Here is a 17,853-nt window from a genome sequence, read left to right on the forward strand (position 1 = left end):
GGCTTGGCTCTGTTGTGTACTAATCTCTCAAAGTTCTATTCCCTAGTTCACGCAGAGGTCTGTTCCTGTCTCCTGTGCTGAAGTGGAGTACTCTCCATGTTAACTTCAGCTCCCTGTTTTCTGAGGCCTGCTATACTTCCACAGCAGAGCCTATCTACTGGTACCTGGGGCCTGCTGCTCATTCTCCATTGCAGAGGCCGTGTCCTGGTTCCTGTGCTAAAGCAGAGGATTCTCCAGTGCGTTCTTCAGCTTCCAGTTTTCTGAGGCCTGCTGCCCTTCCCTTGAAGAGGCCGGTCTCCGAGTCCTGAGCTCTGTAGCTCTCTCTCTCCTTGCACAGGCCCGCTCTGGACTCTTGCGCTGAAGCACTGGTGTACCAGTGCTGCCTAGCGGTGTGTCCACTCCGGTCTGCCTATCCCTTCCTGAGACCAGTACCATGGGCCATGGTCGCCGCACGCGCAGAACCCACGCCCGCGCTCACGCTCCTAAGCTGAAGCGGGGAACTTCTGATTACCTGTTGCCGAACTCCTGCTTGAATAGCGTTTACCCTGATCTCTCCAGTCCTGACCATGGCTTGTCCACTGATGATGTTACCTTCTCCAGCCCCAACCCTGCTACGTACGACTACGAACTGCGCAATCCGGATCAGCCTGCGCGGTCTAAGGTCGGTGCTTTTACAACCCCACCTCAGCCACGCGGTCCGACCCAGGTTTGTGGCGAGCACAACCGTGACAACACACTCCTTTTGCTGCGGGTGCGTGCACATATACGTCCCCACCTCAGTAATAGGGTCGAGTCTGGTCTGCGGGCAGCACCGCCGTAACACTTTCTTACAGCTCTAATTTTGTTCAAACGTGGTAGAGAGGGATCTGTCTAGCCTGAGGTTAAGCTGATTATTATGTGGTGTTACAGATATCTAACCTCTCTGCACGCAACTTTAAAAGAAAAATCACATGGGAAATGCAAGCATAAAACAGAAGAAAAAACGTTTGAACCCCCAACCTTACAGATTAATATCCATTCCACCCAATCGTGGAGTGCCAGCTTTCCTCTCTAATGATTTACAGACAAATAAGTTACTGAGAGGTAAAGATCCTCTAGAACTGTCCGTAGTTTACCATTTCGAGTTCTTACTTGACTAAAATAATCTACTAGAATGGGTATAGATATGAAAGTATAAAATATTTATTATTACACATTCCGTACATTAAAATTCATATTCAATACACAAGAGTCAAAATCACTTCACAGCAGGTATATTGTAGTTTCCTGCATCTTTAGTGTAGGCAATGTTATTAAACTGTCCTTAAGGTGTAAATAGTCCCTCGTGTAAATAGTTCCTCTTGATTTATTTTTCTGAGCAAGGTCATTAATATACAAAATTCATTATTCCTATGCTGGTAGCATTGTACATTGCAATATAAGCATTGCTAACTTTTTTGTTTAAACAAAAACAAATGTAAACCAAAATCTTAAAACATCATATCGTCTTCATTATAACAAAAAAAAAATACAAAAATGTAACCAAATCATTTTAAATCAACATAAGATTTCATAGAGAAAATTGTGGGGAAAAAAAAGTATCCATACAGCAATAATACAGAGCTGAAATACTAGCTGGAATGGCCTATTGGTCCAATAAAGCAATATTACAGAACTGAAACAGATTCAATCGATACACCAGTCTATTTCAGCTGTATCTATATTTTTGCACTATTTTTACTATAGATTCTTAAAAACATTTTGGTTAATTTTTTTGTTGGGTTATAATAAAGATGATATGATGTTTTAAGATTTTCGAACCAGGAGTACTGTGATAAAAAAATTTTTGTTTATACTATTCAAATCCGTGAAGATGATGAGCGGATAATCTATGGGCATCCAACCAATGGATTATCAATAATGGAAATAGTGAGTGCTGCTCCCATTTGTATTGTTATATAAATGTTTTGTTTAAATATTAGTTCAGTCCAAATTGAGGCATTTGTTGTGAATTTCAAATCTCATAAAATTATGCACATAGGAAGTGTGTAAGTCTTCATTTGGCTCTTTTGGTCTGGTTCCTCTCTGCAGCCTCCTTAGATTTCGTTGTCCTCCACTCACAGATATCAGCAAAATCACAAGTTCTACACTTCCAGGCCTCTTCAATGTCAACTCCCAGCAATTCCCTTGTCCCTTTCCAGTATGACAAGAAAAATGACAACTGCTTCATAACCTTCTCTTCTTCAAAATTCACTAGCTCACATCCCAGTGAGGTGCTGTCCTCCTGATAGCAGTATTCAAGTTTCAGGCAGTCTATCTTGGGGAGGTTGGAAAAAGTCAGGTTCAGACACGTCAGCTCTAAGAGGTCCTTGAATGAAGATATAGTAAACCCAACTCTTTTGGCATGTTCCTTCACCTGTGGCCCCAATGCTTGATCATGCCGCAAAAGCAAATGATGAATAAAGATCTCTGGCTGTAGAATCCCACTCACCATACCGTCAAAGAGCAGCTTGTACACAGACACCTGTAAGGCAAATGATACAAATCCATGGGTTCCAAGCACACACAGAACCAACACCCTTACTTATGCCCATAACATATTTATTCCCCAAAATGGTTTCAATAAATGTTTAACCATAAAAGCAACAGATAAATGTCCCAGGCCTGTACAGATAGAAAATGCAATACGACAGTTTAGGGCATCAATCTACAATGCGCAACTCAAAAATATCTTTCCTCGTATTTGATACAATTTAAAACTGATTAGATTGCTCAGTTGAACTTTGCACTTTGCTTTTAGTATCTTCTTGCTATTGTTGCCTACAAAAAACAGAACTCCAGCCACAAACTGTCAAAGAAATCAGTAAAGTCAAAGCCTAATGAAAATAAACAAAAAACGTATTTCTCTTTCTGAAAAGACTGGATGTGTGGGCAACAAGGCTGCATCATATCTGAAAAAATGGAACAGAACTGAAGCTACACTTCAATAAACTTAGGTTTTAACCTTTGATTTAAAACTTCACAATAATAATAATAATCTATACAACTGCCCACAGCCATTACTTCTTGATGCCTGTATATTGTACCTTCCAGCTTATGAAGCTTAAAAAGGAAGCAATGTTGTGCTGTGCATACAAGGGTGGTGATTCAATAATTCCCTTGATTTAATTTGGCTTACATGACTAAGCCTGCGTTTATAGTGCCGTCGATGGCGACGCGACCGTCGCGTTAAAACAAATGCATTGTTGTCGTCGCTTATAGTGCACGCGATGGCGCGACAGTGCTAACAAAAATCTGGTAGTCACTGATATTTGATTTTTTCGGTGACAGTATCCCCTCGCGGCCAATCAGGAGCTTCTCCGTGCCTCGGCACTCCCCCTTTTGTGACGTCACTGGCCTTGTAGCCAGCGACGTCGCCTAAACTTAAAATATAACATTTGCAATGGCGACATCATCGGTCGCGTCGCCGGCACTATAAACGCGGCCTAAGGAGATGAATAAAAAAAAAATTAGCTCCAGGATGCAATCATTCATTACCACTGTCTGATAATGTTACGCATATGATTGTTATTTACCAATGTGGTTTTTATTAAAAGGTTGTTTAATACAGGTAGGCAGGTAAGTTAGTTGTTAAAAGGTAAATATAATATAATTCTGTCAACATTTTCGCCTCAAAATTGAAAGTATGAGTTTAAATCTCAAATAATAATGTGAAACATTCCCCCCATACGTTTATATTTTACATCAAAGTAAAACTATTATCCTATACCTTGGGGGAATGGGGGAGGGGAGAAGGGACCCCTGCTTTGTCAGGGACAGCTAGGTGTCAGGACTCCTAGGGAGAGGTGAAAGGCTGCTGATCAGATCTGGGAATAAGAGCATTGTACTGCCCAGACTCCGAGGGTCCTACCCAGCAGGAGGTCTTGAATGCCTTAGCACGCCCCTCATCTGGCTTTCTTGGCACCAACTCAATCCGTGCTCCGATTGGCCAACAGCCCCTATCCCATGTAAAGGATAGCCACCAAGGGCTATATAAGGGGTGCTGCTGATCAGAGCATTAGAGTCCATCTGAGGAACACTCTGGGAAGGAGTGTGGAGTTTGACTGTGACCAGTTGGAGATACATGTCAGAGTGGTTGCTGTGTGGACTCCTGACGAAGCGACAACAGCGAAACGCATTGAGTCGGAAGCGCCCTGCTGACGCCACTCACCTGCACTGGTCTGCACCTGGGATCCCCTTAATTCGGTTAACTCACCTGCGCCGCAATACCGGAAACGAAACGCCGGCAAACCGGAAGTGACGCGACGGGAGATTCGTGAGAGGGGGTGAGAATTGGGAGGCAGAGTTTGCTTTTCTTATGTGCCCAGTACATGTTTTATTGATGTAAGCATACACCTATATTTTTTTTTAGAGATTAAGATTGTCATTTTATACGGTACACACTATGTTTGGCTTTCCGTTTTCTCATGTATATACGGCTGCCATCACATCATTCTGAGTGACATCCAGATATCCCCAAGAACCCTAAGATAAGAGAGAGAGAGAGGATCTACACGAATACACTACATCATTCATTACCCACTTGAGTTTGGGTTACATGCTCGTTGATTTCAGATAAAATGTGAGTTCTGAATTTATAGAAGTCTACTGAATTTGGAGATACATCTATAGAGACTGTGTTGCACTATTGTATTTATTTTTCATTCCACATATCCACCACTGAATGAGTTGCGCTCCCCTTCAACTTCCACATGTGTGTTCAGCACTCTGATATCCTGAAGCAGTGAAGCGGACAGGGTAAACCTATTTGAAGCGGTTCCCTGCACCTAATCGAGGCTAGAGTCTTCCCGCAGGTCCCCAGTTGGTGAGTGTATGTCATAACTGTGTATTTTGTGTATTTGTTGGTTCTGTCAGAATAAACTCCGTTTATTGAATTACTTTGTCCTGTATTTGGTGATAGTGATCCCAGAAGGTATTTGGTGTACTGATCTCCTGTGAGTGTTAGTATCAAAAATGCCTCTCTGTTTGTAGCTTTCTTACAGCTCTAATTTTGTTCAAACATGGTAGAGAGGGATCTGTCTAGCCTGAGGTTAAGCTGATTATTATGTGGTGTTACGGACCACTAACCTCATTGCACGCAACTTTAGCTGGGCTAGCATCTTGTATTGATAGCAAAAGTTATTCCAAGTAAGTTAACTGTATAGCGTTTGGTGTCAATATCAGAGCACCAATTTGTCTAAGGCTGCTTTTTCAATTGAAGTGTAGTGTCTTTCAAATACCAAATGAAAGTAGCAGGAGAGGAAGATAAAATAAAGTTGAAGAACGAGAGAGTAAAAAGGCAGCAAGATGTAAGGCTTCCATATCTGCTAGGCTAATGCTTCCAAGTGTTAAGTTGTCTGTTGGACAGCGGTGCGCCAACTCTCCGCATCTGCGCCCCCCTACCTTTTCTGCACCTCAGTCACGCCCCCCCCCCCCTCACCTCTACTGATGCGTCAAATGACCCTGCAGGGTGATGTGTGTCACTTGGCCGGCGGCGTCATTTGATGTCTCAACTCCATGGCAGCGGGCATCATTTGACAGCACTTTGTCATAGAGACGCGTGACTGGAGCCAGGTAAGTAAGTTTACAGAGGCCTCGCTCTCTCAGCACGGGACCTCTGTAAACGCAGCAGCCCCCCCCCAGAAAAGTCTCACGCCCCCCTGGGTGTGCCCCCCACTTTGCTCACCGCTGCTAAAGGATACCAAGAAGTGTGGGTTTTTTTTGTGAGTGACTACAGACCTTCAAAGCATCTGTTACTGGGTGGAAGGTTGGAGCCAATAGATAATGCCCCATTTTGGGTTCTTTTGATATGCCTTTAAGGCTATACAATTAGTGAACAGCTATTGCACAGCTTCCTAGAATTATGTAGGTTTTAACCTTACAAGGTGGACAAAACAAATAAGGAAATGGTAGTAAATAAAAAGGGTTTACTAAATTCCCCATGGTCAATTACCGGTACTTTCAATTTTAGTTTGAACAGTATACGCAGAAAATAAAAACAAATACTGTTTAAGGCTGGAAATAATTTCATTGATTCTGTTTTTACAGCATTTAGCCAATTGTTAATTCCCTTTCATCTCCATCATGTATTTGGGGAACTGCACGCACTACTTTCTTACACCATCCACCAAAGACCTTACCAATATCATTGGCAAGATTAGACCCTTGCCCCGCAAGTCTACAACAAGAATGTCTCCCCATCTTGATTAATCCTTGCCACACCATCTTCGATGCATCACTTAAGCAAGGAATTGGCCCAACCAGCCTTAAGCGGGCAATCACAAAACCTCTGCTAAAAAAAACCTCTCAATCCTCAAGATCCTGTCAACTATCGACCCATAACAAGTATTCCATTCCATAGCAAAAATAAAATCGAGAAAAACGTTACTTACCCACTCCAATTCCACCTTGAAACTCATAATATATGAACACTAACCAGTCAGGATTCAAAACCCAACATGTCACTGAATCGGCCCTCCTCACTGTATGGGACAATATACTGCACCTACTTGATAAAGCGCATGATATGTCAGTAGCATTTCACATTATTAATCAGAACATTATCACCACTATAATGAAGTGGCTGGCCTCAGAGACACTGTGCTTCACTGGATCATCTCTTTTTTTCATGACCGCATGCAATCCACCCATATGGGACACAATGGTTACATGTGGAGTACTACAATGCTCCTCGCTTTCCCTCCTCAACATCTGCATTAAACCTTTGGCAGATCTCAGTAGTACAAAAAGACAGATTCCATCTTTATGCAGATGACACTCAGATATACATTGGAGCATCCAATAATCATAAAGAACAAGCCGATTTGCTTACTCAATGGTCTTAATGACATCCAAGAATGGATGACTGCTAACCTAATTCAACTTAACCCTCATAAGACTGAAATAATGATCCTACAAGCAAAGGACCACCCTACCAATGAACAAATTGCAAGAGCTCAGAAACTCAGCCCTTCAATAGGTAACAACAGTTACTGTACATTACACAAAAAACAAGTAACAAATGTATGAGTCATCTGGAATGATCAAGCTACCCTCACATCCCAAGCCAACGCCACAGCTAAAGTCAGTGCTCTGAGAATGATAAAGAGGATAACTCATCTTGTGACAAAAATATACCTGACCACCATCACAGTCACTTTGGTCCTTTCTTGACTGGACAGCAATAACGCTCTCTACATAGAGATGCCGACTTACCTTTTTTCTACTCTCCAAGCGATCCAGAACACTGCAGTTACTGTAGACTTATCAGTAGCACCAGGAAGTTCAACCATATCACCCCTCAATTGAGAAAACTTCAGTAGTTACCCACCAAGCAAAGAGCAATGTTTAAACTCCTCACTATTGTACAAAGGACCCCTCTACCTGCAAAGAAAATGTAAGTTCCACAGACCCATCTGGCATCTACGATCCAAAAACCATCAACTTATAAAAGTCCCCAGATTCAAACACACTAGACAAGCTGGTCATGTCCCTTCAGTACAGGGAGCCAAGGAATGGAATGCTCTCCCCATATCCATCAGAAATAAAGACCATCCTACTTTCAGAAAACGGCTCAAGACTTGACTCTTTGAAATTGCCTTTCCGAACCTCGATTGATTCTTTACTACACCTCTGGAGCTTTCAAAAAGCGCATAGGAGCAGAGATCGTTCTGTATATGCGCTATAAAAGACATTGAGATAGAGATAAATAGATACTGTACCCAGGCCTCCTTTATAGGACTATTGTGATTCTTAATATTCCACCTATCTGCATCATTCTGCTTGTCAGTAAATTACTTTCTTATATTCCAGACTGTACAACCCATCTTCTTCTGGACCATAACTCCATGTTTTGTTTGATTTATGACTATTAGCATCTTGAAATATTAACCCTTTCCGGTCGAATGTCGGAATATATCCGACAAAATATTTTAGTACTTGCGGTCCAATGGGTGATTTCCCCGGCATTCCATTTGCACTTCTCCCAGCTGCCTCTCCCAGCCCGGCAGCGATCAGCAGCCCCGCACTCCGGCAGCATCAGTGACCCAACCCCCCCACCCCAGCCCGGCACCGATCAGCAGCCCCGCACTCCGGCAGCATCAGTGACCACCCCCCCCCTCCAGCCCGGCACCGATGCCCACAAGCAGCCCCGCAATCTGGCAGCCTCACTGACTCCCCACCTTCCCCCCAAGCCCAGCACGATCCCCATCAGCAGCTCTGCACTCTGGCAGCCTCACTGACCCCTCCCCTCCCCCCCAGCCTGGCACCAGGCAACCCCACGATGCTTCAGCAGCTGACACAGGAGGTAGGGGGTTGGGGGGGGGCTGTGAGTGTGGTGTGTGTGCAGTGAGTGGGCACAGTGTGCTGTGAGTGGGCACAGTGTGCTGCGAGTGGACGCAGTGTGCTGCGAGTGGGCGCAGTGTGTTTATGCAAAAAAAATAATTCTTTCTTCATATTCGATCAATATTATAATAATAACGCTCAAACCGCGTTATATGCGGATCGTGCTATAACGGGTTGAGCTGTATGTGTTTGTTTTTTTCCCCCCGAAAATTACATTAGACCGGCTGGCGCACTTAGTGAAAATTAATTGGACCGCAAAGGGTTAAGAGTCTCTTTTTTTATGCAATTCCTGCAATACTATGGTTGTTATTTTCTAAACTGCCTCTACTCTGATATGTACACTCAAGATATAGGGGTTTGGAAGTCAGAAAAATAACGTGTCTCTGAGGTAAAAGGCTAAATTGTTGTATTTATCCCCCATTCACCTGCAAATTGTGGCTTCTTCTCTGGGCAGATCCTGGCAGCGATGGGTTTGCTCGTGTTTTCAGCTCTCTCAGCTCCAGCTCACCTCTGGGGGAGTATCCCAGTTCATCTATCACTCCCACCAAGAAGACTCCTTCAAGCTCTCCGAAAACTGGAAACTCACGGACACGGCCACCTGATAGATGTGAAATACCACAATGCTGTATGAACATAGTTGAAACAATACAACCCATTAATTCATGGTGGAGAACCAAACAGAATCAAACCCCAAAACGCTGCATAAAGAAGAAAGATAGCCACTTTCATATTATGGGGCCTATGCTGTAAGCGTTCATAAGCCACTTATCAAGCACTTATCACCCAAAATGCATACTGCTATTCAGTAAGCCTCGATAAGTGGGCGATAAAGGCCTGAATCGCCCCCAAATTTTTTTTGTTCAAAAACAAGTCACAGAGTGAGCGGCGATAAACCACTTGTCGCCGCTTTTTGGAATGTTCAGAAACTCGTGCAATTCTAGTAGTCGCGAGTAGGTTATCGACGTCTATAGCGGCTCTAGAATGACGATTTTCTTCCCAAATCCACTCAGAAAAAGTTGGCGGGAGGGTGGCGATAAGCGTCGAGACGGGACTTAGAAAAAAATATGCATGTTTCCTGCATCGGATTGATGCCGGGGTCTCCGGAGTTGATACCAATTAATATCAGCACCAGAGACCCCCGGCATGAATCCGATGCATGAAAAATGCATTTACAGGCAACTTCATTACCTTAGCGGTTAACCGTGCCATGCTTATTGTGCGTACCGGGGGTGGGTGAAGGTGGTATTTGGCCCTTGGTGGGTGTTTAGGCCTTACAGGGGGGTTGCGAATGGAGTTAACCCCTTAATTATCATAGCGGTTAATACCGCTACGGTAATGAAGGGGTTAACCCCCCCCCCTACCCATCCACAAGGCCTAAACACCCATGCTTCGGGCTAATACCACCTTCACCCACCCCCGCTACCCACAATAAACACTAACACACACAACAGCTTCCCTACCCACCTCCTAGGCCCCCAATAAACATTACAATATCTAATAAACACCAATACACAACCCACCCTCTGTGCCCCCCCATAAAACAACGATTTATTTTTTTACATACAGAATTAATACCCCAGGCTGGCGGGGGTCCCCGGGTGGTCCCGACTGGTGTCCGCAGGCCACACAGTGCATCCCCCTATGCTCTGTGGCCTCGAGGTGGTCCCCGCAGGCCCCAATGGGGTTCATGGGTGTTCCCAGCGGGTGTCGGGGTCCCCTGGGTCAACCCTCTGGTGTCTGGGGGCCCACGGGTGGTCCCCATGGGTCCCCCACATCTGTGGGTCCCCCATGTCTTTCCCGCAGGTGTCCTCCGTGGGTCCTCGGGTTGCCCCCATGGGTCCCTGCGGTACCAATCCTTTATGTAAAAAAATTAAAACCTGGCCAACATTTCAAAAATACACCTCCCCACCCCACCCAACACATACAGTAATGGGCAAAATAACTATTAACCAGATATAGATAATAGATTATTTGCCCATTATTAAACACAACATTAGCCATGCAGCCTAAATAAAGTAAATAGAAACCGTTCTACTTACCCCATGCAATATGAAGGGCGTCCTCATCAGCATACTGCAGGTCCATGTCCTCCGTTGCCAGAAAGCATACATAGCAGAATACAATCTACTGGCGCCTAGCCCCTTAATCACCTTAGCAGTTAATAACCGCTATAGTAATTAAGGGGTTAACCCACCCTGCCCAGCTATCCACACGGGAGGCCTAACCACCACCCCGGACCCACTATACCCACCCTGTTTCCATTGCGTGCCATAGTGGTTCATCATACCCATATAATATATTCCCGCAGGGAACACCCGTGGACCCCATGGGGACCACCTGGAGGCCATAGAGCCTAGTGGGGACCCCAGACACCCGTGGATACACCCCAGGGTGCATTGTGGGGCCCGCGGACACCCGTCGGGACCACCCAGGGACCCCCGCCGGCCTGGAGTATTAATTCTGTATGTAATAAATCATGGTTTTATGGGGGGGGGGGCACAGGGGGTGGGTTCTGTATTAGTGCTTACTAAATACTTTTACATTTAATTTTTATGACTAATGTAGATGAGCAGGGGGTCTCCGGAGCAGAACCTTGTTGGTTTTAGGTCTGGGGACCCCTGCTTCCCGAGATACAGGCCCTGTTATGGGGTGCCGGTATCTCCTATGCTTTTGATTCCCACCGTCACGTGACGCGGGACATTTATATGCATGGGAGATACCGGCACCCCATAACAGGGCCTGTATCTTGGGAAGCAGGGGGTCCCCGGACCACAAATCAATGCGGTTCTGCTCTCGAGACCCCCTGCTCATCTACACTAGTATTAAAATGTATATTAAAAAACATAAATTTCAGGCGAGATTTGCGCTGGGAGAGGCGGCTCATTCTGAGCAGCTCTCTCTGCAGCAGAAAGGAATCGCAGGGTAAGGCCTTTTCAGAGAGGCGATCCTATCGCCGGCGGCAACTCGTCCGTTTTGGGAATTTTTCTATCAAAGGTAATCGACGCTTTCTGAATACCGTGATAGCAACACTCACAAAAACGGTGATTTCAATTGCCCGACGATTTTTTTTATGAACATTTACTGCATAGGCCCCTTAGTGTTCTCATCATCACCCAAGACATGGTAATAAAAAAAAAAAATATATGTTTTCCGTGGCATTGGGGAAGATGCAGTCATGGGTGTCACCTTGCTGGCAATTCTTGTGACTGAAGCAGAATCGTAGTAAACCACAGTTATGAGGAAAAACGATTTATATCGGTATAAGAGTCAATCAAATTGCACTTAAACTACTTTTTTTTAAGATCCTGCATAAAACATGCAGTAATTTATTGTCACAATTTCCATGTGCCCCTTGTTAACCCTTTCCGCTGTCAGAGGGGATAGCAACACACTACAGTGCAAGACAGCAGTAGAATACTTTCATAATACATTTACACAAGGGAAAATTGGTGCAAAATATGTCGTATATATCACGGTTTTTTAAATAAAATAAATTACTCCACAGCCAGAGAGTCTCCAGCTGCATGACTATCGGAGTCCTCTACTAAAAGACCCCTGGTTCAAACCTCAAAAAATAGTGGTCACATTTTGGGGATTGCGGCTTTATGCAGTGGAGCCAAAAGAATGTCTGTATGTCTGTACAGCACTGGATACAATGTCATTGATCTAAAAAAAGGGGAAATTAATGGTCTATCAAAGGAATCAGGGGTTGATTTGGGACCGATATCAGCCTGGACGATATCTGTCTTACTGGCCCAGCTTCCACAACGTTGTCGTGACGAATCACCATGTGATGTCGGGTTGCCATGACAACGCAATGCTGCAGAAGAAGGAGATGCCGCTCCGGTAAGAGACACTTATAGAGGCCCAGTACGCTACCAAAGCAATCAATTTAATTGTTGTGGGGAAGAGCATGGGGCCTCTATAACCACCGTCAAGCCCCCTTAGGCTACGGCCCCACTGTCTGCGCTGCCGAGTTCCCCGGTCTGCAGTGAGCTGCAGGGGGAAAGGCAGGGGGGGGGGTGCTCGTGATGGGGGAGTGACGGGGCCGCAGCCATGACGTCACAGGGCAGGTTCGCCCTCATTGGCTGAACCGCCGGGGGGCGTGGCCAACCGCTAGTACGGAGCATAATTTTCCAGTCTGCTGGAAAAACTGACGGCGCAGCATGGCGGCCACCTCTTGCAGTTGGCCCGGCCCTGTTGAAAAGCGGCTCTTGTCCCTGCAGCGCCCACCACAGCGGGGACCAAGCCTTACACTAGACACGCACACAGTAAATTTAATAGCCAAGGTGGCACCGGCCCATAGCTATGAATACAGCAGATAACACAGTCACACTGGGTGATAAGGAATGTACAGAATGGCAATTACAGGCATGTAGCCATCTGCAAAAAGTTGCCTAAGGCAGCCTAGTAAAATCCCCTGCCCATCCATAGCCACCTCACAGAATTTACAGTGCATAATAAATTGCTAAAGCTTGGTGATATTTCCCTAGCAATCTTCCAAACCCTTTTGAAAACTTGCGTCCTTAATTAGGCAATCTGAATAACTGCATATCCTCTTAGCCAAGATGAATAAACCAATGCACTTATATTTACCCTATGTCTCTGTGGGTCATCAAACAAACTCTTTACAGTGTCAACTCTGAAGGGCAGGCACCACTTCCACCAAAATCTACTTCCATATCTATTGCACTAATCCCAATGTTGTATTATATTTAACTGTAGTGTCTTATTTACTATTACTGTAAAGCATTCAGTACTGTACATGGTTGGCACAACTTTAAAAAAATACAATTAGAAAATAATACATATGAAAATGTCATTCTGGAAGGGCTACTTCCATTCTTTAACACACTAGATGACTGCTAAACATATACATAGATACGTGATCTAAGATTAATAGAGACAGAATAATAAGAGGAGTATACTGTAAGAACTAAGCAATATGTTTTGTATTGGAAAGAAATGTGTGATGATCATTGTTGGCAATGCAATAAGCAGTAATAATAGCCAACAGTTTTTAGTTATAAAATTACATTGATATAACAATCAAGATAAAAAAAATCTTGTATTACTATCATTCTTCAATGGGAAGTTATCTAACCTTTATTCCTTACTACTAAAGTATTCAAATAGCTCTTTATTAACCAGTTGCACGTGTAAGATTGCTACCATTTTAGTTGCACCGCTGAAGACATGAGGAAATACTGTAGACGGACTGCCAATTTGTACTATACTGTAACCACCATAACGAGATAAATATGTTTTGTATCGAATGACATCTCAAACCTCAGTGGTTACCAGATGTTAGGCTGCTGAGATTTGATTCACCTGCTACAATGCCACATCAAACTGTTATCAATAGGGGGGAAATACTTAACCTCTGCTGCTAAGGTGTGTCTCGAATGCATTACAGTAAAGATTACAGTAATGAGAACATTCTTTTACCTTCTGCTTGTTTGACATCTCTACCGATAATACAATTTTTATTGTGGGAAGATATCGTTTACAAAATACCTGCTTGCAAAACTGGAATCATGGTTATGGTGTTAAGACATTTTAAAGCCCAGACATCTTCTCGTGTTTGTGTTGTTACTGATACAACGTCATGCAGTTCCAGCTCTGAAAAGGTAAATAAACAGGTCGTTTTAGCACTTTATACCTATTAAGGGGTGTCTGTGTGTGATGGAGGGACACAGAGTACAGAAGCTGTAACAATCATTAAATACATTGAAGAAAAGGAGCCAGTCGCACTCAAATCAATTCATTACAGTCAAGGGGGCATTTGTATTATGTTTTATTGCAGAAAAGTGAGACAATGCACAATGTTTCAGGCGTTAACCCCTTCGCTGTGCATTCGTTCATTTCACTGGAACAAATTCCTCCACATTGTCTCCTGGGTGTGCACCAGATAATCCATGACAGTGTTCAAAGTGAGTGACTCTACCCTGTATACAGAACTTTAAAACACATAAATCTTTAACTATCAATGTATTGATCTTTATGTATACAGTACATATACACACACACACAAAAAGGGAAGGATTAGCAGGCACAAGAAGCAGGCAGTTATTTAACCCTTAGTTTGGATGCAATCGTTTCATGTTTTTGTTTTACTTTTTGGAAAGTGTTATTGAAACAGTGGCAAAGCGAATCTTCCCATTTCATTAGCAGTCACGTTTACCCCTTTTTAATGTGACCACACCCCTAAAAGATATGGCAAGAACATTTGCAGACCTAGCCACATCCCCACTATTATGTGACTCCCCTCTGATGTTGTGGCCTTTCCTAGTGCTTCCCCACCTCTACTCACTGAGCAGGGAGAAGTGATGACTATCTTTGCAGGTCTCAAACTATGTAGAGGTACAAAGAACAGTGTAGAATGTCTATTTTTTATTGCAAGCTAGTTAATCTTACGCTTTTTTTTTTTTCAATCTGATCTTTCAACTCAGCATTTAACAAAATGTTTCTACTAATAGCTTACTGTAAATGCTGTTTTAGAATGACAGTAGGTCTGTACCAGTTTCTTACCTTCTAGATTTTTGATTCATACTTTTTCTTGACACTTCATTAAAAAGCAAAATAAGGTAATTGGGATTAAAACGAACCCTCAGAAAAATGCAATTTACTTTAAGTGCCCATTAGGATAGACTGCACTTTTAACTCATTTGCTGCCATAGTGGCTTGCAAAGCAATTAGCTGCAGGCCCCTCTAACACGGAAAGAGTTGACATAGCCTTGGAAATCACAGTGCCCAAAACAAACAAGTCAAATCACCCCCAACGCTGCAGTTTCCCCTCACCTCTGGCTAAATGAATACTAGCTCCTGCATTTATTACATTCATGTTCTTTAGCTGCACAATCTCTGGTAGCTGAAATCCATACACCATCTGCTGTTCACACCACATCTGGGAGCACAGGTCAGTCACACACAGATACTTCAAATGATATTTGTCCAGTGGAGTTAGTGGCACTTGCTTTCTCTGTAAAATGCCACCAGGATTATGTTTTCTGTCACCTTTTCCTCCCATTTCATCCTGGTGTAGATCAGTTGAGGTGTCTGCATTATCATCATCACTTCAAATAAGAAAAACAAGATGAGCACAAAAGTTGCTTCTTTTTTTTCTAGATATAATACAAATAGCCTTTTCTACAATGGAAGGATTGATACGGCCTTTAGATGGCATGGTAGAAAGACAGGAATTGACTGCGGACTAGAACCCCTTGGTCTACATAGCCTGACCATTTTTTTCTTGTTTTACAAGAACATACCCAATTTGATCCCTAGTTTTTTTCAGATATATGAAACCTTTGGGTCAATACCAAGCAGGGAGAGTATTCCATGAATCCACCACCCTTTCGGTGAAGGAATACTTAAATCTGTGCCACCCACTCACCCACCAGATTTACAGCAGAATCTCTTGATTCTCTCTCTGAAATATCTTGTTTATACGATTGATGGTTCATACTATAGACTTTACTTACTGTGTAGTGCAGCAAACTACAGTGACCCCTTAAAATTATTTAATCTAACTCAGTTAAAAAGTCCTACGCAAGTGTGTTCTAGTTGTAGATATCAAATTACTCGACTTCTAATGGAGCTGCATTCACGAATATACTGATAAAAATCGGTGTTGCCCTCGTCTAATGTATACATTACTTTTTGGTACCACAAACCACCCACACCCCCCCTTTAATTACCGTATGTATTTTATGTTATAATATTGCTGGCTCTGGTTGTGTTCTTTTTTTTAATTGGGTTTACAAATATTAAACAACATTACAACATTTCAATACAGAAAAACGTACTTTTACACAAAATTGTTTTTAGTATTCCTCATCCTACTTATAATTCCAAATTTCAACACATCTGGTTGTGTTCTTAATACTCATAACTTGCTTTATGCCTGTGTCCCAACCGGAGGATTTGCCACCATCTGTAGCTCGGAAGATAAGGGAGCCTCAGATTGACAGGAGGAACAGTGGAATAAACAGAGAGCGGCAAAGAAAAGAGGAAAATACTGAGTGACAACAAATTATAGGAGGTCAAAGAGAGTGATGGAAAGTGATAATGACAAGTAGAAAGAAAACTGTTTCCATGTGCAAATAAAAAAAATAAAGAGGCACACCAATGACTGATTACCAGATATGATTGAATTACACAAACTCAAAGAATATAGAAACATAAATGTTTACAAAAGACATTTTTTTTTCTTGCCAATAATTTCTTCTCGCTCAGTCGCTGCATGATAATCAGCCGATTCTTGGAGGCTGTATAAAAGTAAATACTTCTCTCCTCTTGCCTTACCTACAGTATATGTATAGTCAAGTACTTAGAAAAAGAAAAAAATAAGTCTAAAAGAAATGTAGACTACTTCGGGAGGGCACCAAATGTGCACTGACATGGATGGACTACGAGAATGTTAAAACAAAAAAAATATTTTCTCTTGCATCAGTGCAAGGCCTTGGGGATATCCCGAAGCAGTTACAATCCAACAAGATGCTTAGGAGGACCTTCCTTCCAAAACTTGTATCTGCTGATGCCAGAAAATCCAGTTGATAATGTTTGGGGAAAGTGTGCAGAGATGACCGGCTTGCTGATTTATACAGTTTCTCTGGTGCAGTGATATTTTTCAGCCCATGAGGCTGCTAATGCTCTGGTGGAGTGAGCTCTTAAAGTGTTTTGATTGGTTGATGCTTTCCCATCGCCTAATAAGCGCCTTGAATCATACTGTAAGTCTTAACCATCTCGCAATAGATGGTCTTGATGCCGTCATCCATTTCATTTGGCCAGAAAAAAGTACCAAAGGGCTCAGAGTCTTTGAAGTCCTTTGTGCGCTGTACATACATTCAAAGCATGTCATTTCTCACAGAGTATTCTTTGTATTAGGAGATAAAGAGGGAACAGCTATATCATGATAAATGTGAAAACTAAACACAACCTTGGTGTAAAGATTAGTTAGTGTTCCAAGTACAATCTTGTCCTGATGGGCCACAAAAAGGGGCAGTTTGTAAAATAAGGCACTTAGTGGACTCATCTTGCTGACGTAATAGCAGTTAGGAAGATGGCCTCTTCATGTGAATCGACAATAAAAAGGTTCAAACGTCGGTCCGGTTAATCTAACACCAAATTGAGATTCCAAGTGGGAACTGTGTCCATGAATCATGGCTTAATCTTCCCGACTGCCATGGTGAATGCATGTATGTATTAGTCAGTAGCAATTAACTTTTGCAGGATAGAGCTGAAACTTGAACTTTCAAGTAACTCAGGTTAAAACTGTGCTGAAAGCCTTCTTGAAGAAATTCTAAAATATCACAAGATTAAGCTTCTTCCAAGAAGATGTCATTTTTGCACTACAGATGGAAAACCTTCCAGACTTAGTGGTCTTTTAGATCTATTGATGTGAGACAATCATCTTTTTCCACAACAAATTTATGTAATCTTGAAATGGGAGTTCCTGATATAAATTGGGTTCCTTGTGATCCAAAATTA

General features: G+C 42.9%; 1 protein-coding gene across 2 annotated transcripts in view; it reads right to left on the bottom strand.

The window, feature by feature from the left end:
• Window positions 1–1,158: 1,158 nt before the first annotated feature.
• EXO5 (exonuclease 5) overlaps window positions 1,159–17,853 on the bottom strand; it is a 29,037-nt gene continuing 12,342 nt past the window's right edge. The window contains exons 2-5 of one of the 2 annotated variants that reach the window (XM_075594404.1): window positions 15,379–15,437; window positions 13,879–13,983; window positions 8,787–8,959; window positions 1,159–2,503 (exon numbers count right to left, since the gene is read on the bottom strand). In XM_075594404.1, the coding sequence (XP_075450519.1) occupies window positions 2,036–2,503; window positions 8,787–8,959; window positions 13,879–13,983; window positions 15,379–15,437 (805 nt within the window). In that variant the 3' untranslated portion in view covers window positions 1,159–2,035. Of the gene's footprint in view, window positions 2,504–8,786; window positions 8,960–13,878; window positions 13,984–15,162; window positions 15,438–17,853 lie in introns of both variants that reach the window. The other variant, XM_075594403.1, reaches the window with a different exon arrangement.

This window comes from Ascaphus truei, chromosome 3 (genome assembly GCF_040206685.1).
Source record: "Ascaphus truei isolate aAscTru1 chromosome 3, aAscTru1.hap1, whole genome shotgun sequence".
NCBI lineage: Eukaryota > Metazoa > Chordata > Amphibia > Anura > Ascaphidae > Ascaphus > Ascaphus truei.